This window comes from Hippopotamus amphibius, chromosome 9 (assembly GCF_030028045.1).
Source record: "Hippopotamus amphibius kiboko isolate mHipAmp2 chromosome 9, mHipAmp2.hap2, whole genome shotgun sequence".
Classification (NCBI taxonomy): Eukaryota; Metazoa; Chordata; class Mammalia; order Artiodactyla; family Hippopotamidae; genus Hippopotamus; species Hippopotamus amphibius.
The window spans coordinates 71,283,728-71,309,437 of NC_080194.1; the positions used below are offsets into that span (position 1 = coordinate 71,283,728).

General features: G+C 47.1%; 1 protein-coding gene across 1 annotated transcript in view; it reads left to right on the top strand.

Annotated features, from left to right (window-relative positions):
* TENM4 (teneurin transmembrane protein 4) overlaps positions 1 to 25,710 on the top strand; it is a 732,935-nt gene that overhangs the window by 594,226 nt on the left and 112,999 nt on the right. Inside the window, 2 exon segments of the mRNA XM_057747430.1 lie at positions 17,894 to 18,079; positions 25,407 to 25,436. Coding sequence (XP_057603413.1) covers positions 17,894 to 18,079; positions 25,407 to 25,436 — 216 coding nt within the window.

Here is a 25,710-nt window from a genome sequence, read left to right on the forward strand (position 1 = left end):
AGATGCAGGTGTAGAGAACGGACTTGAGAACACAGGGTGGGGGGCGAAGGGGAAGCTGGGACGAAGTGAGAGAGTAGCATTGACATATATACACTACCAAATGTAAAACAGCTAGTAGAAAGCCACTGCATAACACAGGAAGATCAGCTCGATGATGGGTGATGACTTAGAGGGCTGGGATAGGGAGGGTGAGAGGGAGTCACGGGAGGCAGGGGATATGGTGATATATGTATAAATACAGCTGATTCACTTTGTTGTACAGCAAAAACTGGCACAACAGTGTAAAGCAATTATATTCCAATAAAGAGCTTAAAAAAAAGTGGTAGCATCTCCGTCAGGGTTTTGTCACCCTGAATCACTTTTCCCACCACATGACACTGTTTAAACAAAGTAAAGCTCAAATCAGCTCATCATCTTGTGTATTAACAGTTCTCGTAGTGATCAGTAAAGATGGTTGAGACATCTGGTAAAAATGAGATCCAATGCAGCATTTGCGCCTTTGGAATGCTTTGAATTACCTTCCCCCGTTGAATAGAGAGTGGATGTTCAATCCGCAGCCTAAACTGGACTTTATCCTTGTTTGCAAAGCTTGTGTAAAGACATGATCATGAACACAGATGTGTGGAGTCTTAGGAATAATTCATTTTATACAGCTCTGTTTATACCAATATAATGAACGCACCTCTTATAGCTACACTGGGTTGTATTGTTCATTATGTGGCCACAAAGCTAATTTATGATAGAAATATAACTGTCCGTGCATTGTTAATACCTGATGAAGCTCCACAGCCTCTGATGGAGGCAGGTATAACTTTGAGTGAGATCACTAAGGATTCTTTCGTTGGCCCTGGAAAAGGAGACAGCAGCAGACCCATAGGAAAGGACTTCGGTGTTTTTTTTGTTTTTGTTTTTTTAAGATTTATGTATTTATGTATTTATTTATTGGCCGTGTTGGGTCTTTGTTGCTGTGTGCGGGCTTTCTCTAGTTGCGGCAAGCGGGGGCTACTCTTCATTGCAGTATGCAGGCTTCTTATTGCAGTGGCTTCTCTTGTTGCCGAGCACGGGCTCTAGGCGAGCAGGCTTCAGTAGTTGTGGCTCAGGGGCTCTAGGGCACAGGCTCAGTAGTTGTGGCACACGGGCTTAGTTGCTCCATGGCACGTGGAATCCTCCTGCACCAGGGTTCAAACTCATGTCCTCTGCATTGGCAAGCAGGTTCTTAACCACTGCGCCACCAGGGAAGTCCCTGGAAGGGACTTTGAACAGAACTGTGAGCACTCATCTTCCTCAACTCTGCCTCCTACTCCCCACAGCTGGTATCAAGCACATGGCCCCATATGCTAAGGCAGAGAGCTCCATGCAGTAAGAGTCCCCGAGTCTGAGAGTCTCGGGTTCAAATGCTGGCCCTGCTGCTTTGGGCAAGTTGCTTCACCTCTGTAACCTGTAAAATGGAGATAAAAAGAGTACCTACCTTCTGGGTTTACTATTTGGAAAATAATTATTTGGAGGATTCCTTAAGATAATGTAAAAAAGCACTTAGCCGACTACTCAGCCCCGTGATGGGCTCAGTTAATGTTAGCTATGTCATGAGTATGATTAAAACAGGCATTGGTGAGAGCCCTTGACGTTAACGGAGACATCAGAGAGAGGCAAGATGAAATGTGTCCTTTCATAAATGTGGATTATAGTTTTTAAATCTCTGACCTATAAGGGACTAAAACAGTGTCATGATTGCCACAAGGCCTGGAATTTAAAAGATGACTTCACAAGTACTCTCTCCCCTTGCAGTACGGATGACAATTTGTGTTTGTTGAGTGCTTCTCAGTACACAAAGATCTCTCTTCCTCTCTCCCTGTCTCTCTGTCTCTCTCTCTCTCACACACACACACACACACACACACACACACACACACACACACACACACACACACCCCCCAGCAGCAACAGCTGGTGAGGCAGGGGGACAGGTGCAGCAGCAGCCCCCCCCCACACTGAGGCTCGGCGACCCACCCGAGGCTCCCTGTGCCTGCTGAAGCTGGGAGCCAAGCCCCGCCCGGGCCCCCCTGCTGCCCCACGCCCCGTGCTGCCTCCCCGCAGCCATCGCTGCTCCTTGGCCGTCGCTTCCTGCCGGCACCCAGTTTGAAGGCTGGTGAAATTGTGTTGACAGGGGTTCCCTCTCCCTCCTGTCCCAGCTGTACCTGCCTGGGCTCCTTCCTGGCGCTGCCCTCGCTCACTGTGTGACCTTAGCAAGGGACGTAACTGCAGTTTCCTGGTCTGAAAAAGGGAGGTAATAACAGTGCCCACCCCAGAGGGTCACTTGGTGATTACGTTGTATGAGGCGGGTGCACGTGAGAACAGTGCCTGCAGAGGGGGAGCACGTCACATCTTCCTCCTCCCTGCCTTCTCAGGGCACTTTCACTGAGTGGAAGTTGTTTGAAAACGGTGGGGTTTGGGCTGTGAAGCTAAGTGAGAGATGCCTCGTTGACTGGATGCCGCTGTAGCCAGGCGACTGTCTTTGTGCTCAGGGAGTTGGCTGCAGGGCAGTAAACAGGCACTGAATTTTGTGTCAGGGGACCTGCTCCCCACTAGTTGAGTGGCTTCAGCAAGTTGCTTCACCCCCCTGCCCCTCAGTTCCCTTTCGGGTAAATCACCTATGGGATTGTTGTAAGGATTTAGTGAGAAAATATGGGGAATGGGGTTAGCATGGTGGCCGGCGCAACTCAGACACCCAGCAAGGTAGCTCATGTCGCGCTGTTTGTGTTATTTGCTCCTGGCACAGGAGGGCCAGAGCCCAGCGCCTTCTCCTCAGGAGCTGCAGGCCGGGACACACATCCTATAGGACGGACTCTAGGTGGTGGGGGTGCCAGAAGTGGGCCCCCGCTGTCTGGCCCTCCTAGGAAGGAGGACCATCTCTTTCCTGAGATGAGTGTCTTGCTGTTTGGCGCAGAGAACAGGATTTAGTGAAAGCAGCTTAAATCAACATACCCTGCACTCAACAACCAGCCTGTAATGAAATGTGAGCTGACAAGTTTCCTAGCACTTTGATTAGGTTTATGGAAACAGTGAAGTCAGATTTTATACATGTGTTTACTCAGGCCTCTGAGTTCTCAGCACCTTGGCTTGCCATCTCATCTCAGAAATTCCTCCTTGAATCCTGCCTCATTGATGTGGTCTTTCTTCCTGACAAACCATGTAAGATAACTGTTTAATTAGATTCCTGTGTCCTGGAAGAGCACAGGTTATATGTCCCACCCCCTACCTCCAACACATCTCTGTCTCTGTCCTCAACTCTGGGCCCAGTGGGACTTCACTGCCTCAGTCTTTGGGGATGGTGGTGGTGATGGTGATGATAGTGGTGGTTATGATGGTGGTAATGACGGGTATGATGATGGTGGTGATGATGAGGGTGATGGTGGTGGTGGTGATGGTGGTGGTTATGATGGTGGTGATGACGGGTATGATGATGGTGGTGATGGTGGTGGTGGTGATGGTGGTGGTGATGGGTATGATGATGGTGGTGATGGTGGTGGTGATGAAGGGTATGATGATGGTGGTGGTGGTGTTGGTGGTGGTGATGATGGGTATGATGATGGTGGTGATGGTGGTGGTGGTGGTGGTGGTGATGATGGGTATGATGATGGTGGTGGTGATGGTGGTAGTGATGGTATTGGTGATGATGGGTATGATGATGGTGGTGATGATGGTGGTGGTGGTGATTGGTACTGCGGTTGTTTTACAGATGGGAAAGATGTTGGAGAGAGGAAATGACTTGCCTGAAGTAACTCAGCTAACCAATGGCAGAGTTCAAATTAAATCTAGGCTCTCAGTTTCCAAGTCCTCAGCTCTTACCTCAAGCATTCTTTCCATCCAAAGAGGTTTCTTTGCCATTAATCTTGTCTTTTTTCCCTGATAAGTCACAGGATAGAACATTAATTAAAGACTCATCCATTTTTTAATGCTTAGCATGCACCAAGTACTGAACTAAGTGCTTTTTAACCATTATCTTAGTTAAGGTTCTTAAGAACTCTGTGAAGTAAGTATTACTAGTTCCATTTTCCAGATAAGGAAACTGAAGCTCATAAGTAAGTTAAATTCCTTGCCAGCATCCCCCCGTTTGTGAGTGGCATGGTACAGATACGGAGGCAACCCACATCTGGCTCCAAGGCCTCTCCTAAGCTCTTTGGTGTACTGAGCAGTGTATTATAAATGTGCCTCTCTCTTGCCAAACTGTAAACCCCATGAAGTCAGAGTCTGTCATTCTCCCTAGTGCACAGCCTGACAACCATTAGGTTCTCATGATTATTGAATGAATGACTTATCCAGGGAATTATCAGAGAAGAGTGAGGGGTTACAGCTAAAGGCTCTGCCCAAGAAGAACCCCACATACTACCAGCCAGACAGTCTAATCCCATCTCTCAGGACTCCACTCGCTTCCCCACCCCAACCCCTACCCCCCCACCACACACGCGCGCGCACACACACACACACACACACACAATACTCTGCAAGGCTAAAACCAAGTCCCTGGGCCCCTGCTCTCACTTTGCAGACCTAGCTCGTGTTCATTTCATGTGCAGTGCCAGCCAACCAGAACTCCTCCTGGACAAGAGCTGGCATCATTTCACCTCCTTCCCCAGGGAGCAGCCCTGCTGGGCTGGTTGCCTCATCAGCTTTGCATAAAGGGGGCACGCTCAGCAGCCCTACTGAGCAGGAGGACTCCTTCCTCTCCACCCCCCCTTCAAGTGCTGTAGTTGGCTTTTCATCCTCTTGGCTCAGAGCTGCCTTAGAAAAGGCGAGGAATTTAACCTCTTTGAGATGGTCCTTAAAATTGGAAAAGCCTACCTTTCTTTCAGAGCCTAATGACTTCTAAAGATTTCAAGCTCTGTGGCATTTTCTAGAAAACCATTTCGGATTCGATAGCTTAAACCCATCATTTGCCCCTTCACTGGCTCTCCCTTAGGTCTTCCTTCCCCTCCACCCCAGCCCAGTCATCTCCGTCCTCAGCCTCATAAATCCATTCCTCATTTCCATTGCTCTGTGAGCTCCAGTCTTGTCTTCCATAAGTGACTTTTATTTGGGAGGGCTCTCTCACTACATTTTATTCCTTTGGCTTGCTGGCTCGTAGAAGCAGCGCGTGGCAGAGACTCTGACTGCAAAATGCTCATGCTGGTGGTTATGATTCTTATCATTTCATTGCAGTTGAGTTTCATGGAATAACAGGTGGAGATCTGTTAGAGTTTCAGCGGTACGGATTTGGAGGTAGCATGTGCAGTCAGAAAGAACTGAATAGGATTTGGAGTGGGACCAAGCAAGATTTTCAAGACTGAGCTTATCCAAAGAATATGACTAATGATACCCGCCTTGCAGGGCTGTTTTTCAAATTAGCTTTACTATGTGTATATAAAATGCCTAGCATGGTGGCTGGCACTCAGTAAGCACTCAATAAATAAAGTATTAATGTATATTTTTAGAATGCATGATTAAATCTAAATTAGCCAGACAGTCCTTTGACTCTAACCAATTGAGGGTAGTTTATATAGTGAAGGTCTGGAGCCAGAACTGGATTGGAGTCTATGTGACCTGAATAACTCACTTTCTCTCTCTCGCTTTCCTTGTGGTTTCTGAGACTCTCTACCCAGCCCCCTTCGCCCAGCCCCCAACTCTGGTCATCGAGTCTCAATGAAGAGTCACTCCTGTGCTGACACATTTATCCCCAAACACCAGCACAAGGGCCCCACGGCACTAGCATCGGCTTCTACTCATGACTGAGCTTCCTGAGCTCTTTCCAGAAAGGAGCACAGTCCCTGCAGAGAGCACCCCAGAACAGTTCTGGATGCGCATCCACTGCTGACAAGCATACACATCCACTCCATTCACTCACCATCCTTCCTGGCCTCCTGTGTGCCGGCCCCGGGATCAGCATGCCTCAGGCCATTCAGGAGGTAACACCTAATCATGTGGTGTTAAAGCCTCTGACCTGCACGTGTGTGGTGGGGCTGGGGTGCACGAGGGCTGGAGCATGCACTTGGCCGGGAGAGGGGCAGAGAAGAACCTGGCAAGGTCTTCCCCAGGATGGATACTTGTGAGCCAGACTGTGAGAGGGTTCCTGGTGGCAGAGGAGGGGAGGGCCATCCAGGCATAGGGAACAGCATGTGCAGAAGGACAGAGCGGTCCTCCTTCAATCTGACTGGAGAGTAGGAGCCGTGGGGGTGGGTGAGGAAGTGAGGCCAGAGAGGCAGGCAGGGTCCCAGGCATGGAGTCCACTCAGTGTCTTGCTGAAAATCTCAGATTAAAAGCTCTTTCAGTGCACTTTGAAGATTTTCCTTTCATACTCCACGTCAGGGATCTTTCTTTAACTCTCTCAGTGCAGCCTGGCCTAGGTCCTACCTTAACTTTGGGAGACCTTCTAAAATTGAAATACAGATCCTTTGAGCTTCCAGTTTCTTCTCTATTACTCTCCTCCCCTGCCAAAAAGAAAAACAAATCACAAAGCATAATTAATAACAATGATGACCAGAAATATATGGAATAGAAAAGCACTGTTACCAAATTAAGTCACAATTGATAGCAAAATAAGCCCAATTAAAAAAAAAAAGTAAGCTGAAAGTAGCAGCAGGGTTAAAAAAAATTAAAGCTCTAAACATAGCAGTTGCATTAGTGCTAATTTTTGAAAATGGTAATTCAATTTTATTTACGAGGCAAAGTATAATTACATTTAGATTTGAGGGAACAGAACTTAATTCTTATTAATGACAGAAAGACTGAGTGAGATGCTTTAATGCCAGAGAAATTGTCTTCTGTTCACGGATGGGAGAGAAAATTAGATTCAGCGTTAAGCATTCTCCCCTGTTACAAGTCTCATTTGTGTAGCCAGAATTGTTCTGTTTCTGAGAAGCATTAGCTTCTCAGCCCAGAAAGCACAACACTGACATCCAATTAAACATGAAAAGTAAATGATCAGTCTGGGCTATTTCTGTATAGGTGTGTTATGGGAGCGGAAACTCGGGGTTAGAATGTCACCCAAGGCATCATATCCATTGAGACGTGACATTTCCTGTGCCCCTTCCCAGAAGCAAGTGACAGCCTCAAATCAAAGTTTAGAATAATAAATATCCAAGAGACTGACAGTGAAGCAGAGAAAGAAGAGGATATGTTGGAAGGAGACAGAGACGAGCCCACCAGTTGTCTGGGAAGTAGTGTGGAGGTTTAGACACAATGAGATGGTCAGTTCCTTACATTTAATCAAAGACTGGGAAATTGGGCCCAAATAGCCATGCTACTAAACAGTGCCAGAGTTAAAGGTTGATAAACCAGAAGCTGGCAGCTTTGTAATTTAGTAGAATTTCCCCCGACAGCCCTGGAACATTTTCTGTCACAATTGGAGCTCTTCAGTATGCAAATATAAGCCCTCCTGAAATTGGGCTTCAGAATTAGGTTTCTGTTTGGATGCCCAAGCTGATATCTTGCACAAAATCTCTGGCTGTCTTCCTGAATCAAACTGCTGGTATGGTAACTTGTAATTTTAAAATAATAACTATTCTTTGAATGGAAATTTTGTTTACATTTTACAGAGCTCCTCCATGTATGTGCTTCATAATTGATTCAAACAACAAATATATACCCTCTGACATTGCAGATGGTGTTATTCTCAGGAAATCAGGGTTCAGGGAGCTTGAGTGACTTTCCCAAAGGCACTCTAGGATAGAAAGGATACAAATCCAGCCTTCTCTGCATTCAGAGCCCATGCTTATCCTCTATGTAACTCTGCCATGGGTTATAGCCATTAGCTATTACCAAGGATTACGTGGATCAGGTATCAGGTTTACAAGGTACCACTTCATTTGGTGATACCGCCAGGAGCCATATAAATTGGATCATGACCATGGTGGACCTGGCAGTGCTACAGGGTAGTTGCTTTCAGCCAGGGTGATCAGGGTAGCTTCTAGGAGGAAGTTGGATTTAAGGTGGGTGATGAAGGTTGGATTTGAGTTGGCAGAGATGGAAGAAAGAGGCAAGCGCCTTTTAGCAGCCGATTGTGGAAGTCAAAAATTTGCAACAGTACATAGATGAGACAGATCATGGCATTTGCTAGGAAAGAGCAGCAGTTTGGAGTAGTTTAGCTTAGAACATTTGTGGCAGTAGTGAGAGTGAGAGGACATGAAGGAAGTTAGCAGGCATCAGACCATGAATGGTCTTGAAAGAGTTTAGGTTTTATCTGTCAGTGGAAGCCGCTGAAAAGATTCAGGCAGAGCTGTGACATGGTCAGCTTTGGTTTTAGAAAGCTTACTCTAATATTGGCATGCAGTTTGAGGTGCCTGGGAGACCTGTAGGAGGAGGTGTCCAGGAAAGAGTTAGATAGATGAGCACATGACTAGGTGGAGAGGTGAGCCTTCACCAAAGGGTATCAGGGCTGGAGGTCTGAACATGGGCTGTCTCTTCAGTTTACCCACTTGGGCCCTTTCAATGAGGTAGTGGTTCAGCCCTGGTCAAAAACACACATCCCAGTCACCTGTTTTGGCTTCTCTGCTCACCAGTCCTTTCTTGGCTTGTTGTCCTGAAAAGTCAGACCGTATTCGGAGGCCTCCCCCATGCTACTTTGAACTCCTTTAATCAGGAAGCCCGATACCCTCCAATTAAGATGAGTAGTGGCGGCTTACTACTTCCTGAGATAGGTGCTTCATAAAGCTTGAAATTCTACTCCTGGAGGAATAGATTGGAGCCTGCTCTCCACCAACATACTGGAATCCACTTTTCTTCTTGGTTTGAAAGCTTTCTGAGCTCCTTGAGTGAGGTGAAAGGCCATGTGGTTTCCAAGCCTCATTAGCTTCCTGCCATCTAGATCTGGGGGACCAAGGCAAGGCTTGGAGCAGCTTGACTCTCTGGTGATAGGGATGGAAGTTGAGAAGCATAGGAGAGTGACTTGGGTTTGGCCTCAATGTCAGAAGGAGACTAATTACTGTGAGGAAGTCAGATGCTCCTTTCCTATACCTCCCTCCCTTCTGGCTTCTTCCTGAAACCTGCACTGAAACTAAAAAGCCATCTGCCCGATTTTGTGGGAGGGAGAGGGAGAGAGAGTGGGTGCTGTATTCGAGCCAAATTGTTCAAAAGGCAGGGATATCTGGCCATGGAAGTGAAAGTTAACTTGTAACCAGCCTCCTGTGTGCTGGACATGATGGTCAGCTTTGTGCTCATTTACACACCTAGCTAGACTTACTTGAGTTCCTTGAGGACAGGAATAATTTAATACATTTTCTGAATCCCTAGCATCTAAGGGTATCTGGCATATAGTAGACGCTCCATGTATTTTTAAATCAGTTTTAAGATTCTGGTAGATTGGTATCATTACTGCCATTTTATAAATGACAAAGATAAGGCTCAGATGTGTGCAATGTTTGTTTCCCAGAGCTGAGAAGTAGCAGAGCAGGCTTTATACCCAGCTTGCCAAAATCCAGGCCTCTGCCCTGTGCAGAATCACAGTACCTTGAATAGTTATATGAAGTGCCCTGCCTCAGACCACGGGAATCTGGCGGTACGTGGATGCAGTCAACAGATACATTTTCTATATGAGACTCACTGTGGAGTGCAGAGACTAATCTGATGATGGCAGGGTTCTGGAGGCAACACAGGTAGATTAATAACCCTGATAAGCAAAGGTTTGCATAAAGTGCTTTGGGAAGGCAGGAGATGAAGCCCCTTCCAGCAGGGGCACTGGAAGGAGGCTTCAAGGAGCAGGTGGCATTGGAGCCAGAGTTCGGCATGTGAAGACTGGGGGAAAGGAGCACCTAGACCATGAAAACAGCCTATGCAGAGGCACAGAGGAGGGGGCCTAAGAGTGGTGAGCCCCCTACCCCCCCTTTTAGCCATTTATCTGACTGGCCCCTTAGATGACTATTTCCTAAGGCAGCCATCGAGTTCTTGCTCAAGTACGAACATTCACATGACTGTGTGGCCAAGGACGAAGCACTTCCTCTGCTTGGCCCATGTTTTCCTGTCTACAGGATGGTTAGAGGATCTCTAAGATGCCTTCTCATGCTCTGACCAAGAAAACTGCTCCTCTACATCTTCCTCCTCTTTTCCCCTGGCCACATCCAGACTACTTCCTGCCCAGCATCAGCTGTCTCCTGATTCACCCTCCTTCTCCTTCACGTCCCCCTGTTGGCTCAGTCCGTTACCTCCAGCTGTCTTCCTTCATCTCTCTCAGCTCCCAGTGTCTGTGCCTTTCTTCCACATCCACCTTGCAAAACCCAAGATAATTCCAGCCACTCACCATCTCCGGTCTTACAACTGGGCTTCTGAGTGCTGTAAGCCAAATCTCATCACGCTTACGATCTTCAGCCCCTCCTGGGCCCTTCCAGCTGCAGTTCTTCTTGTGCTTTGTGAGTTCTTGCACTCAGTCCCCAAGGGACTCCTGCAGATGTCCACCTCTATCCGCCAGCATCTTGCTCAGCAGAGATTCCTACCTCACTGAGAATACAGAGACCATGGATTAAGTGCTCTCTCATTATTTTGGTCTGTCCCTTTTCACGGGTCTCTGCTGCTTACCTCTCCCCAGGGCATGAGGGGCCCAGAAAGCCTGTCCTTCTGATTCTGCTCCAGATCCAGTGCTCTCCAGCTGTTGAGAGGCACCTCAGTTGCTCCCATCCTCCCTTTGCTCTCCCCAGTACCTTCAAACCCTCCCTTCCCCTGGCCCTTTCCAGCACGTAAACATAAAATAGTTGCCATGTAGTGAGTGTTTATAAAAGATGTACATGACGTTAGGCACGTTATATGATATTCATTTAAGCCTCACATGAACCTGAGATGTTGGTGTCTCTATCCTATTTTACAAATGAGAAAGTTGAGGCACAGAAAAATGAAGTAACTAGCCCAAGTCACGTGGATGGCTGGCTGGCTGGCTGGCTCGCTGGCTGGCTGGGCAGTTAGATGGCCTAGTGACTGAATAGCTGATTGGATAATTAGATGATTGGGTAGATGGACAGAAGGATGAGCTGATGGATAGGCAGATGGATGGATGGAGGTTGAAAAGAAAGATAAACAGACAAACAAAAGGAAAAGTACTTAACATGATAAACGTTGAGTCAGGGTGAAAAAGGAGGCTCAGACTCTGATTTCAGAGGTTCTCTAGTCTAGCTGGGGTAAGGATCTAATATGTAATTAATAAGCGAATATGTCAGATTACATCTGAGGTTTTGCCTAAACCTGATTCCATAGTTCACAGACCAAAGAGCAGTGTTCATCATAGTCACCTTTCATTCTAGTTAAGTACCTTTGAGCAAGTCACTTAATTTCTCCAAGCTGTTTCCTCAGTGACGATAAGGGAGTGAAAATGAAATCTCAGGGATGTTGTGAAGATTTAATGAGATCATATCTGTGTGCCACCAACAGTGGTTCTACAGTTTCCTCTTATTTTTGCCTCACATGCTGCTTAGTGTGGCTTGGACTTAATGTGTCCAAGGATTTCATGAGAAAGTCCCCAAGGAGTTTTCAAGGACCAGGATTTCAGAGAAATCCCCCAAACTGTGCACTAACTCAGATAAGCTAGTGATGCAACAAAAAATCCTCATGGAAATCATTTAAAATTATTTATCCTTTATTAAAATGGCTTAAGGTCACTCTAAAAGCCTCAGGTCCTAAGCAGAATAGAACAATTTTCTCTATTATCCCTTTTAGTGCTACATACAGACTTATTAAAGGATTTCCCAGGAGGTCACATGGGGCCAAGACTCTGCTTTCACATCCCTGGAATTTCAAAGATGGCTTCACCTGCGTCTATTCCTTGCTCAGCAGGAAAGCACTCAGATCCTTGCATAGGGTCCCCTTTATCCCCAACTTGTGTCAATTTTGAGCATCTTTCCAAGTCGAAGAAATTTTATAGGAAAATTATGTATAAGTCTCTCCCTTTAGGGGAAAGGCACAGCTTCCCTTACCAGCTATTTTAATGAACAGGGTTGTAAAGTAAGTCCAGACAAATTAAAACATAGCTGTGATAGGTCCCAGGCTTCATCCATGTTCATGTGGGGATTAGCATTTAATGAGAGGTACCTGGGGCAGCAGTTTCCCTCGTGTATACACTTTGGAGCACAAGTAACCAATAGCCAAACCATGTATTTTTTTCCTACCCCTTTCACCTCTTCATCATGTGTCCACCTGCTTCCACATTGTAGAAAGGGAATGGTAGTGATACGGCCATTGGCGTGAAGGAAGATGTGTGTGAGGGTGTAAGGACTTTAAGGTTTGGAGCTCTCAGTCGGAGATTGGAGAAGATAAGTTTTTAAGAAGGTTAAGCACAAAGGAGACTGAGCCTCTGTGTGAATATATTTAACCAAATAAATTTTGTACAATATGGCGCTGAGACAGAGTTGAGCCAACTGATGTAACACCTCTTCCATGAGATTTTTTAAAAATTCATCTGTTCTTTCAACAAATATTTGTTGAAAGGTCACACTCTGCCAGGCCTGGTGCCTGCTGCCAGGGAACCAAGATGAATAAAAGCTAGAGCCTACCATCAGGTGGGCTTCCAGTCCAGAGAGAAGCCAGACACAGATGCCAGTGAGGCAGGGCAGAGGTGGGGTGGGGAAGGGGAGGTGCTGGGGGTGCAGCTTTCCCCAGCAGAAGAGCTAAGGTGTCCTTGGGCCTGACCTGGTTCGTCTCTAAGGCCCTGTACAGTTCAGCCAAGAACTTTGCAGACTTGGAGTGAGAACTTTAGGACAGTTGGGGTTTTTCATGTGACTTCAGGAGGAAGCCGAGGCTACAAATACAGGTGGCTGCTGCTTGGGTTTGAATGGTCTTGGCTGATGGTGCCACGCAAGGTAACCGGAGAAAGAGCTTCATACCCAAATTTTGAGGCTGCTGCTAGAAAACATTTTGCTGTTCAGGGAGCTGCTTCTCTTCTAGGTGACTTGGTACTGTACTGATACAGGATGTCTTAGGTCCCCATCAGTCAGTTGTGTACATAACACAACATACATAACATAGATTACGTATATCACCACTCACCCTGTAGGGGACCATTATTACTCTCCCGGTTTTAGGGGTGAAGAAGTATGGTCCGAAAAGATTAAGTAATTCTCCCAAGGACTCCACAAGGACCCAAGGAGACTGGAGAATCAGAATCTGAATCCAAGTCTACTCTATGGGCTGTGTGCTCTATGGTACGTCAGAGGATTCCTCCCAGGCCTCAACCCTCCAGCATTTAGTCAGAAAGCACTGATGTTGGTCACGTGACCATCACCTAGCCTTTATCAAATGCTTGCTTGTATCAGGTGTGCTACAAAAATCAGAATTCACATCTGATCAGACTTCAGTGTGATACACTTGCCACTACACCCCATTTCCTTTCTTATAAGAATATGTGTGTGCACAAATTATCACATCCTGACTATGTGCCAGGCTCCATACTAGAAGCTTCACTTCCATTCATCGTAACCCATTTAATTCAATTAGGTTATGTCCATCTGCCGTACTAGAATGTCACTCCTTGAGGTCAGGAAAGAGCCGTGTCTGTCATACTCACCATCAGATCCCCAGGGCCTGCTGTAGGATTTGCACCCAGTGAGCACTCAAGAAATAAAGCAAATGAGAGTAATTCCTCCCACAACTCTCTGAGGTAGTCAGTGTCATCCCCAGTTTACAACTGAGGAAACTTGAGATGTAGGAGCTGTGACCCAGATTTCACCAAGTACCACCTACATTACGTAAAGGGCGCAGGAGCTGTCAGAGCACATTCTTCAGCATCATTCTATTTGGGAACCACTCTGGGAAGCTGTATCTGCTTCAGTGTCAAAGCACAATTGGAGAAGGAAAAATAAAGCAGTTCCTTTTATTTCAAACACACACACGAAAATTAAGGTAAATAAAAAAATAGCAATGGAGCCTGCAACTTAAGACCAAATGAGAAAGTAGCATCTCAGGTTTCTGCTCCCATCATGAGGCAGTAGGTCCCCTGCACACGGGGTGGGGCGGGGGAAGCCCATCTGCAGAGGAGAGCCTCAACACTGACAGGTGCTGTTACCATCAGTTAGCACCCCATAAACATCAAGGTCACCCCGTTCAGGCCCCTTCCATTATAATGTGTAAGAGCTCACAACCCAGCTTGTGAAGAACTGATGGAGGGGTGCCCAGCCACCAGGCAGCCTTAGCTTCGTGCCAGGACAGCATGTCTAGTGTAAACTGGCGAGGAAATGCAGTGTTTGGAGGGACAGCTCTGCAGTCTCCAGAGGAGAAAAGTGAGCTCAGGTGTCTGGGAAACTCTGTGTAGGGAACCTCATTGCATCTCACACATAGCCAGGGTCTGACTTGAACATAACAAGGGAGAAGCAACAGGGCCAGAAACGGAGGGAGATCTGCTGGAAGAACCAGGAGGTTCCCTCAAAGGAGAGCCTGCTTCTGTCTGGTCTGAGACTCAGTTTCCGTATCTGTAAAATGCTTATCTTGCAGCCTTGCCCTGAGGACTATCAAAATGAGGGAAAAGCACCAGGTGAACCATGACCTTGTAGAATTCCCCTATGCCCTCTGGGTCTCATAGCCTCACCTCTAAGAAGGAGAGTAAGCAGGTGTTCATCCAGCATTGTCGTGAGAGTGAAATGAGAAAGTGTGCATATGAAGAGTGCTTTGTAAACTGTAAAATCTGATATAAGTGGTAAGTTATCAAGCCAAAATGGCTTTTCCACACATTACCTCGTTTGATCTAACACCAACCCTGTAAGATTGGTGAAGTGGGAATTATTATCCTCATTTTATAGAAATGGAAATCAAGATTCAGTGAATTGCATAACTTGAACCTTGAAGATTACCCAGCCAATAAGTGACAAAGCCAAGAATGATACCAAATCGTCTGATCCTAGGATTCGTGGTTCTTTATTCATTGCATGTAAGCAGAATGGTGCAAAAGTGAGTAACAGCTGTAGATTACTCAGAAGATCTTAGCAATCAGTTTGTGCTTTGTCTGGGCAATGGTCTCCTGGGGGCAGAGACTACATCTTCCTGACCTCTGTATCCCTAGCACCCGGCACAGTTCCTAGAATGTAGCAGGCAGGCAGGGACTATTACTGGAAGAATAAAGGATGAGCTGTATATCAGGGCTATTACCTGCTGAAGTGGGTGCCATCATCATCCTCATTGTACAGAAGAAGAAAATGAAGCTCAGAGCAATCGAATAGGCTCTCTAGGCCACAACTGGCAGAACCAAGATTTGGAGTCACACCTGATTGCAAGTGTTACACTCTTTCACGCACACTGCCTCCACATTAATTAGTAAAGGAGTGAACTACCCAATAGTGAGGACCTGAAGTGAGACCATCAAGTGCTGGGGAAGGCCTGCCTCTTCTGCTCTCAACCCCATGACCTCCACATGCCCCGCAGCCTGAGAACGCCAAGGCTATGAACTCCGAGTGCCCTGTGGCCCAAAACTCCAAGGCTTTGGCCCCCATAGCCTGTCCCTCTCCAGGCTCATACCTCAGTGAATAGGAGTGTTGTTTGCAGTTTACTCTCACATCATAAACTGCCACCTGGAAAAACTGCTGAGTAAACCCAAATGAATGCTAAGCTGATCTTCCCTCTGGGCTCTCAGGTGAAAGTCCCAGCCAGCCCTGAATACAGGCCCCGCTTCCAAAGTCACCTGGACTGATGCCCTTGCAGCACTGTGCAGGAGAGATGGACATTTCAGACTCAGGACATAGGAAGACCCACGGACCTGAGATTATCATTCTTCATCTTGAGGAAAATCCAAGACATTGCCCATGTGAGCGAGAAGGGAAGGAAGCTTGAAGAACATCTTGAGAAACCCCCTTCCTGGAGGGCTGCTGAGTTTCCTGACACTTTGCTGCACAGCCCCACCCTCACTTGGGAAGTTTTCACAAGGGCAACCCACCAGAGATAAGCAGACAGACAGGCCTGGACTGACACCCAGCCAGGCTGAGCAGGGTGCACCTGAACTGTTTCAAATTCGTAGACACCGGTTGCCCCAGGCACATATGGATTTATTCATTTTGCAGCAAACCTTAATCAAGGGTCTGTTCCGTGCCAAGATCTGTGCTGGGTACCAGGCCTAGAGGTGATCGGAAGGGTTCATTCAGCCTCAGGGTGTCCCAGGTCTGACAGTGAGACACACAGAAGTGGAAAAGCAGTCTACCACGTCACATGGAAGGGTGCAGAGCAAGGGAACAACCCCAGGGTGAATCGTGGGAGACTTCTCAGAGGAGGAGGGACACTCCATCTGAGCCTGAGGGATAGATTATGCTGTGTAACATGGAAGATGTTTATATCAGACTCCCACACTCTTAGATTACCCCTGCCGTCGATGAGGAAACTGACACCCAGAGAGGGCAAGTGACCTTTCCAAGGTCACACAGCAGATCCGTGTCTGAGCAGGCACAGACCTTGCAAAGCCAGTCCTTGGACACATAGTCTTGAGAAATCTTTGTTGAGTTAGCACTCTTGCCGTGCCCTGTTCTGTTGTCCACTTCACTGAATGCTCAGCACAGCCCTGATGGGCAGCAGAGGTGCTGGGAGGCAGCATCACCAGTGAAGTCAAGGAAACTGCCCAGGGTCACACAGCTTCTGCTCCTGAGCCTGGCAAAGAATCCCAGTTCCCTGGCTCCAGGTCAGGGCTCTTTGCACACATTTTACAGCAGCCTTTCTCTCCCCTGGGGAGCTGAGAAACCCAGTGTGGTACTGTATGCACTACCTCCCTTTCCAGCTAGTTTGCTTGGCAAGATGTCAGGCATAGGAACACAGCGTAAATGGGAACTTTTGGGGGTTTTTTGTTTCTTTTTTTGTTTTTTTAGTTCTTGAACATTTTAGCCATTGCCTTGTAGATTAATATGGAAGTTCTGAACCTCTGAGATCTAATTGTATTTTCTTTTTCAAAAGTAGTTGGACTGTTCATAGCTTCCAAGCCAGGAATATAGCTTGGAAGGGGCAGTGGTCAAATGCAACTTGACACGGGTGCCAGTCTGTTTAATTTGAAAGAAATTAAAGGTGTTGGGATTTTCATTTGAAGAACATTGGACCATGAGGCACAGAATCAAGTCAGGGTCTCCATCACAGCCCTGGCAGAGAGCATCAAGGACCCCAGTTGTTCAACTGGTTTCCTAAAAAGCAGTTGTGTTTCAGAGCTTTCACAGCCTCTGCCTGAGTCACCGTGACGTTGTCACTGGCCCTGGGCCCAAGGGGCTTGTGAATCAGGTCGTGTGTGTGTTTTGCACCGTCTCACAGACGGGCCTTTGTGAAGAGCTAGGCAACTCCACTCTGGCTGTGACGTGCCCCCCGCCCCCATGCCAGCTGTTTGCTTTGGACAGGAAAGGCCGTTTAGATGATGCTTAGAGTTGGGGTGATGAAGCAGCGAACGGGAGGATCAAGAGTAAACCCAGCAAAGCCCCAGCACAGCCACCCAGAGTAGCCCCCTGGAGCGCGGGGGGCCAGCCTCCCCTTCCCTCCCATCTCAATTAGAGTCAAGGCTGGAACGAAATGCAAGCCCCGGACCCTTCAGGCACCCCACCCAGACCCACAAGCACTTCGTGTGGCGATTGGGGACCCATCCTCACTTTGTTTTCACACATAACTGGTTTTTAATTAAATTTGACTGTTCACATCTGTTCAGAAGGCCGGTCCCTTTTGGACGTGGCGAGCCCAAAAGCAGGGACAGGCTGGCAACAGGGAAAAGCAAACAGAGCAGAGCCCTGCAATGCAGCCTATTTTGGTGAGGAAAGGGGCTCAGGACAGGCCACTGCCTGGAGAACTGTTCTTGTCTGAGGGTCCCTGTCCACGGAGATTAGCCTCCTGAGCCTCTGGAATCCCCGCTGCTCACAGAGCTGAGGTAGGTGGCCAAGTGTGACCCTTGTTCCCAAGAATAACTTGCTCAATACTTGTTTTTTCTCTCTCCCCCCTCCCCCAACAGAGATCTGTGCTGCCGACTGTGGTGGCCATGGCGTCTGCGTGGGGGGCACCTGCCGCTGTGAGGACGGCTGGATGGGGGCGGCCTGCGAACAGCGGGCCTGCCACCCGCGCTGTGCCGAGCACGGGACCTGCCGGGATGGCAAGTGCGAGTGCAGCCCGGGCTGGAACGGCGAGCACTGCACCATCGGTATGAGGGCCGGGCCCCGGCACGCACCTGCTCCGGGGCTGCACGGTGCCTTTGTCTGTTGGACACTTCGGGGCCCCCATCGCATGTGGGAACTGGGCCAAAAGTCCTTTCATCTGATGACATTATGGTTGGCTTTTCCTAGACATCAGTTGGACTTAAACTCACAATTGGGCATTTTTAACCTTTTCCCTCCCAACCTGCATTTCCCAGATCTCAGCTAGCTGGTCAGCGTGCCTTGGGTTTAGCCCTCCCAGGCCAAATGCAGTAGGAGCCTGGGGTTCAGGAATGAGGCAGATGACTCTACCTTAGCAGCTGTGGGTAAGTCCCAGTGCCTCTTGGAGCCTCGGTTTCCTCACCTGTGAAATGGAGATAATAACGCACGTGAAAAGTTGAGCACAGGCTGGCACATCGTACAGCGCTCAATAAACGTAGCCAGTAAGTCAAATTTATGGTCTGGTTGGGAGGTCTTGGGCTTAGCACTGAACCGCCTGCTAGGCTCCTAGGCCAGAGCTCCCAAAGAGGCCTGGAATCCTGGGGAAAGCGTCCCGCAGGTCCCAGGCCACATCTGCATCCCATTAGGCCTGGGATCCCCCCCCAGCCCCATCCTCGGCTTCCATCCTGTCTGCATTTGTCTCCTTTCCCCTCTCCTGGGGGCTCCTCGGCACCAGCCCCTGCTGAAGCAGCACTGTTGGCAGCTTTCAAAACAAGCCGATCACTCCGTCCCCTTCTTTCTGCCTTTCCCGCTGGTTTTGTTGATTTTAAACACAGCCAGACGTTTGCTGGGCTTATTAGCCTGGAACGAACACTCACCAAAAGGTCTTTATTGAATCAACTGGTTTGTGTATGTGTGTTTTAACTTCTTCCCCTTCCATTTTTTTAAAGGAAGGGTCTGTGATCAGATGGTGAGCACACAGCTTTAGAAGACAGGATTCTGGGTGCCTCTCCAGCTCTGAAAGTCACCTCTTGCATCTTACAGAAACTGGGGGCAAGCCCCAAAGATTATGAGGGGCAAAGGAATGTTGAGCACATGGAGCTGTCTCTTATTTCACACTTTTTTAGGCCTCATTCCTTTTGTTTCATAACCTGAAATTAGTTTAGATTTACCAGCCCTCCCCCACATCATCGCCCTTTTTTATACATGGCTGTGGAATACCTTATACTTATTAATATTGATAATAATGGGTTCTGACTTTTGAGTATTTACAATGTGGCAAGCACTGTGCTAAGGGCTCTAACTGCATCCTTTCATACTCCCAACCATCACCCTGTGAAGGCATGTCTTTTACTCCCTCCTCGTCAAGAACCTGAAGCCTAAGGTCACTTAACTGTTGAGAAGTAGGATAGGAACTTGAGGCTTGGTTTTCTGAGCCTTGGTGAGGGGCTCCTCGCCAGCTGCTTGTTCTGCAGTCCTTGCAGGACAAAGCCCAGGTTTTCTGCAGAGGCCTCTGGCTCTTATCCTTCCCAGAGGCTGGGCATCCCGGTTGCTCTCCGAGTCCCACAGCTAGTTTGCTAGCCACACTCCTGCCAGAGCCCGGAGCCGCTCCACAGCCGCCGGCAGCCTGCCCTGCTTTTCCACAGCAGTACATGTTGCACTGTCTCACTGTGCGCCTCTGGGTGGCTTCTTCCTGTCAGTGTCATCCTGTCTCATGACCTCCCTGGACACCCCTTAAAGAGAGGCAGCCCTAGGCACCCGAGAGGCCCGCCAGCTTCTTTAAGCTCTGCTCTCCCTTCACCTTCTTTCTTCTGCATGACTAAGGACAGGCTGACCTTTTAGCCTCCCATCCCCGAAGGGGGCCCATCCCTATTAAAACCAAAATCAGAGCCCAGAGAGAGTGCATTCTGTTTTCCATCACATGCTTACCGAGTCCTCAGCTCACCTTACCGAGTTCCAAAAAGTTTATGGATGTCAGACTTTTATGAGATTAAAGCATCTCGTCTGTGTCAAATGATGAGGGGTTTAGGGAACTTCTCTCTGTGTCCAGTCACAGATAATTCATGCCAGGGCTTGTGGGCAGGCTGTATTCCATCTAGTGTCTCGTGGATATTCATCAGCCTGGCTGAAGAACATCCCTTTGTTTTGATGCCAAGAAGTCAAACCAGCCCCTCCTACCTCCCTTGCACACCCTGTTGTCACTCTTTAAGAGCAAGTTCCTCCTTGGAATTGCAGATGCTTTTTCCCTTCCGGATAAGAAATACATCAAGGTAAATGTGCACGATTCAAGAGGGAGGCTGACAGCCATAAATACCAGAAAAATGTCACAGGACATTGACGAAGTAATGGACTAGTCATAGTGGCTCAGATGAAAGGACATTGGCTTGGAATTCTATTACCTTTCATTGTGTGGTGAGCGTTTCCTTGTCCCTGTCTAATCTTCCCGCATGGCAACTTGCCCTCTGTGCGTCTCTGCCTGTGGCCAGCTGCATCCCCGCTAGAAACCTAACACCTGAGTGCCGAAGGAACACTTCAATAACCTTGTTGGATGTAAGGGAAGGCGTATGAGATACAAATGAGGGAAACGACGGCGGTGCCTTCTTTTTTCTTTTTGGAGGAAGGAGAAGGAGAAACCCCTTTTTAATCTTTGATGGTAACAAGAAGCGCTTTGTTATGTTCCAGGGAACTTCACTCCCTGTGAGGATCGTTTAGGAAAAGCAAAAACTGCTGGTGTGAAAAGTTAGGAATTCAAAGTGTTAAATTTTCTCTTGTTATCCGATTTCATTATTATACGATGGGTCATAGTGCAGCTAGCTCATATGCTGCAGTGTGGTTTTGTTCCATCCTGGAGAAGAGGCTAGGACCCACGGTGCTGATTCAGAGACCTCCATGCAGTGGGAACCCAAGAGAGGAGGGCCTGTTCATTTGCACACTGCTGCCCTCCATAAACAAGAAAGAATGACTTGATTACCTGACAGCTGGCATAAAAGAGTAAGACAAGTCTGGATTCCTTGTGGTCAGGTGCCTAGCATAAGAACCTTTTTATCCCAGTGACATTTCCCAGAGCAGATTATATAGGAGGAATTAAATATCTCCTTTTGGAGGCTGGGGTCCACCTTTTCTTTTTATGGAAGGTACCTGGTTTTTCTCAAAACAGATTGGTTTCAGAATGAAAGGAAATTTGGCAATGGCATCTTCTTTAATGACAATAAAAAGCAAGAATATTTTGAATCTTAATTCCTCATGTTAGGAATTATCTGTCTCTTTGCATCTTCAAGAAAAGTCTTGGTGAAAGACCGTGCGTAGACCGTATGGTCACTGGGGGCTTCAGTTTCTCCCTCTGTGAGTCACAGAGTGGGGTTGCTGGAGGAGGCCTGCAGGGATGATGGAATTCCGGCCCCTCCTCCACTGCCCACAGACTGCACACCCATCACCTGCTCCTAAAAATATCCCACAAATAAAAAGGGATTTCTTTCATTTTTGCTCTCACTTACTTATTACTAATATACCCGCTTGTGCTTATGGAGCCCAGTTTCCCTAGTCCAGAAGTTAAGGTACGATGGATTGATTTGGATCCATCTCTCAAGTGTGTGGTCAACAGAGTCATCAAAAACATATTTTTTGGACGTCTTTTCCAGGAATTTTGTGGGTCTCTTTAGTCTGGGGCTTGACCTCCAGTTTCTTTAGAGAAAGCTGAGAATCGTAGCTAAACTTAAGAAGGTGTTTAATTTTTCCTATTTCTTTGAAAACACTTACCAACATTTGGATCACTTCTGTGATAGTTATTTTGTTCATTTCAGTGAAGTCCCTTGTCCGTGAAGTCCCAAAACACATGTGGGAAATGCTAGCTTCTGATTACATTTGTAAAATTCCAACCTTGACCCCAAAGCTGTGATTGTTCAAGATGCCAGATATACACAATTATTTACTAGGCTTCAGGAGAGCTGTCCAATCACATAAATCTTGATTCTTAAACAAATCCTCCTCTGGGAGTCAAGATCAAAGTAATACTCTGATGATGCAATTACTAGAGTGAGCAAAGCCAGACTTCACGATACAGAGGAGTTATAAAGAAGGGCCACACAATTTTCTGGAGTTCTTTGTCCATTTTTGAGTGGTAGCTCTTGAGTTTCTTTTCTGTAGTCAGACAGTCCTTAACCAAGAGCTCACAAGCATTCGCAAGGTATCAGCGCCTGTGAGATAACCCTACACTTATCCCTTCTCAAAGGCATTCTCTCACATCAGGACCCATGAGTTGCAGGACAAATGCTGACAAGGAGAAAGAGAAAGTGGACAGGGATCTACCCCATGTTATCAGAGCAAGAACTTTAGGTTAGTTGATGGTCCTGGGAGCTTTCAGCCCACACGTGGTAGGAGTGGGAAACTGGAGACCAGTGAGTGGGCTCCGTGAGTCCCTTTCAGGGTGGGAGCCATTGGCCGCTTATTCCTCATTGATCCTGCATCCAAAGAGAGAAGAGCATTAATGTATCCAAGAACTTAATAAGAACATCTTTTTTGATGATGTGTCACCCACCTGAAAGAATTCAGGTGAGTGTAGCCACCCCAGTCATCATCTGCCATAATGACCCTTGTTTCATCTGACCTAATGATACAACTGTTCAGGTCAGCTGAGGCTCCTGGAGAATAAGAATGAAAAAGTTTCCTGCCATGTTCTTCACAACCTTTGATGGGAGCTTCTTGGGATGACCTTAAGAGAAATTTCTAGAAACTTCTATTGGAACAGGCACATGAAGGAAAGAAGCTTTCATGTTGGAAGTCATAGAAATGCTAAAGAGATCTAAGACCTCACAGACTTCCCTCGTGATAAGGCTCAGAGCTTGTCTTATGAAAAGTTGTGTGCCTCCATGCTCTCCACTTTCTCGTATAATGGCAGGAATATAGAAGTCGCGTGAGAAACAGGTACAATGTTGAAAAAACAAGCATGGTCGAAGAGGAGGATGACTTTGCTGCCATTGTCTTCATCCTGAAATCCAGAGGAGAAAGATGGAGGAATGTGGGGACTCCGCCATCCATAATGCAAGCTTAGGGACTTTGTGTCAACTTTTCTTAAAGGTAGTGCTTTAAAATCACGATGAAATTTTAAGTGATTTGACTCAAGGGCATATGTGCCAAGATTTTCAAACAGTGAAAGAAACAACAGTGTGGACTTCTGTTTATGCCTTTTAATAAGTAAATGGCATTGGACTTCAAAGACCCACTTATCACTTTCATTTTCAATAGAGGAAAGGAAGCTCTATTCCATTCTCAGAAAACTCTTGGTCTTGGTATTGACTGGCTGTTATCAGCTTTTGGATTCACCATGTGGCTTGAGGTCACCATGTAGGGAAGGAATCCCAGGATTTGTGGAGTCCACTTTTGTCTCCTGAAACCCACAACATTGATTGCAACCTGAGTCTGCCACTGGCTGCTGTTCCTGCCTGTAGTCTGAGAAATTAGTAGGCGTTTTTAAAGGTACTAAAAACATGTTTAATAGAGACCTTTATTACTAAAGAGTTCTTATAGCAATAGAAGAGAGAGAGAGAACTCTCAGAGGTCAGCCCCTGGGCTTGGGGAGATTAACCCATATAGTGGATATAATCTCTACTCGTCACCAGAGCCATGACATCACCATTAAGTTTGGAGATGTTTTTCTGGTCAGAAAATTCCCTCCAAGTGAATATTGCGCAGTGGTGTGGCCATTTGGATCCCTATGATGGTGTCTCATCCAGTCAAGTCATCCTTGTCAACCCCATGAGAGAAATCTAGGCTCACTCCATCTCGTCTATAGCTGGTTCAGTTATCACCAGAACATATTATGACCCTCCACAAAACTGGGTATCTGAAAGCTATGAACACCAGCTGAGCCAGGAGATCCTGTGTGTTGTGGCTCTCCCATGGCATATCCTGGGAGATGATGTCTAAGAAATTTTAGATCACTTTGCAAAATTAGATGAATGAGCTTGACTAAGACGAAAATGACAGATGAACCAAGAATCGAGAAAGTCTTCGCCTTTGCCAGAGATGTTTCCCAGGCTGTTTTTCATGTGCACTGACCCTGTTTTTCACTGTCTGTCATTCCACAGCTTTGTTTGTTCAGTCCTGCTCAATACACCACTCGCCTTCACTTTCCCTTCTTACATCCTGTTAGCTCATGGGCTCCACAGCATCTGTAAGAATGAAGGAGAATGCAGACCCAGTTACAACTCCTCCAATTTCCCACTTGGCTCTGTAGCCTCCGGGAGCATATTTCATCTTGAAGCACAGACCACATGGATGCTTGCACTGAGAACATAGCCTCTCATCCACCAGTCTTTGGAGGCAAATATGTATTGATGAACAGCAACAGTGTCTGTCCTATCCAGAGGATTGAAAACATAAAATTTATATTTTTTTATGAAGAGACTAAGAATGTTCTTACAGTTTATAGAACCCTAGGGCTTCCAGATAAGTCCTCACCGTTGCAGTTGAGCCCTCTCTTATGGACTTTTGATTCATGTGTGAAATCGAGCTAAGGGTGGGGGCCAGCCTGGCTGAAAGCATCAGCCCTTCAGGAAATGGCTATCTCTCCGGACTTTGTGGGAGCCCATGTAGGGGAGCTATAGAGATGGAGGTGCGAGGGAAGCTCCTCCGATGGCTGTGACCACAGCCTACTAGGGAAGGTGAAATGGTGTTACCGATTTATGCTGGGAATGAAGAGGTCTGCCCTGTTCCAAACACACAGCTAGGTGCCCGCATTTTTGCACAGTCGGTTTATTTCGGAGCCACATGATACCCATCCTTACCAAGAAGCAAAATCTTAGATCTCCTGATCATTCAGTGCTTGGATATAACCCCCCAATCATGATGTGCGATGATAACACTGATGTATGCATTGGAAAACAAAGCGTACATCATTCTGCCTTTTGAGGTCCTCAGCATTGAGAAGGGGTTGGATTTTCTTTTCTTTTTCTTGTCTTTCACAGTAACATCCATTGACCTGCACCTCACATTCTGTGTAAGATGCACAAAGGAGAGATGCATCTTACTTAGAACAACAAGCATTCTGCATTCAGGTCTATGTGGGCACTTGTGTCCATGGAAAATACAAGAATGGCAAGGAAATACACTAGCAGTATATCTAAAGACTCAGCCCACTTCCCTAGTGCATATCAGAGATGATTCACATTTTGCCTGTTTCCAAATTCCAGCCTGCAGGGGGCACCTCTGCCCAGACAGGGTGCCCTCGCTCTTGGCCCACTGCTTCCCCTGGAGGGAAGGTGGATGTTGCTCTGGGTAGACAAAGGGGCAAGTTCTAGTTTTCCATAAAGCTGACAGAGCAGGAGTGTGGCCACTTTTGCAGTTTTCAGTCCTCCTTTTTCTCCTGTTTTCCTTATCCATATGTCTTCTTGTTTATAGGATCACATTTCCAAATGCCCGGATCGCAGAGTGAGTTGGTGTTCCTTTTGGCCCTTCCTGGAGAATGTGCTTGCTCTCCCTCCTTCTCTCTCATGTTGTCATGTCTTTGGTTTGATTTTCCCCACCCTGGCAGGTCTGTCCCAACATAGGGTGCTGCCCCCTTTGTCTCCTTAGCACCTGGCATGGTTATGTGACAGGCAGTATTGCACTTTCTTGATCCTACCTTAAATGTGCTGTCTTTTATTTCCCAAGCGCACTATCTGGATAGGGTAGTTAAAGGTATGGACTTCCTTCCTCTATTTTC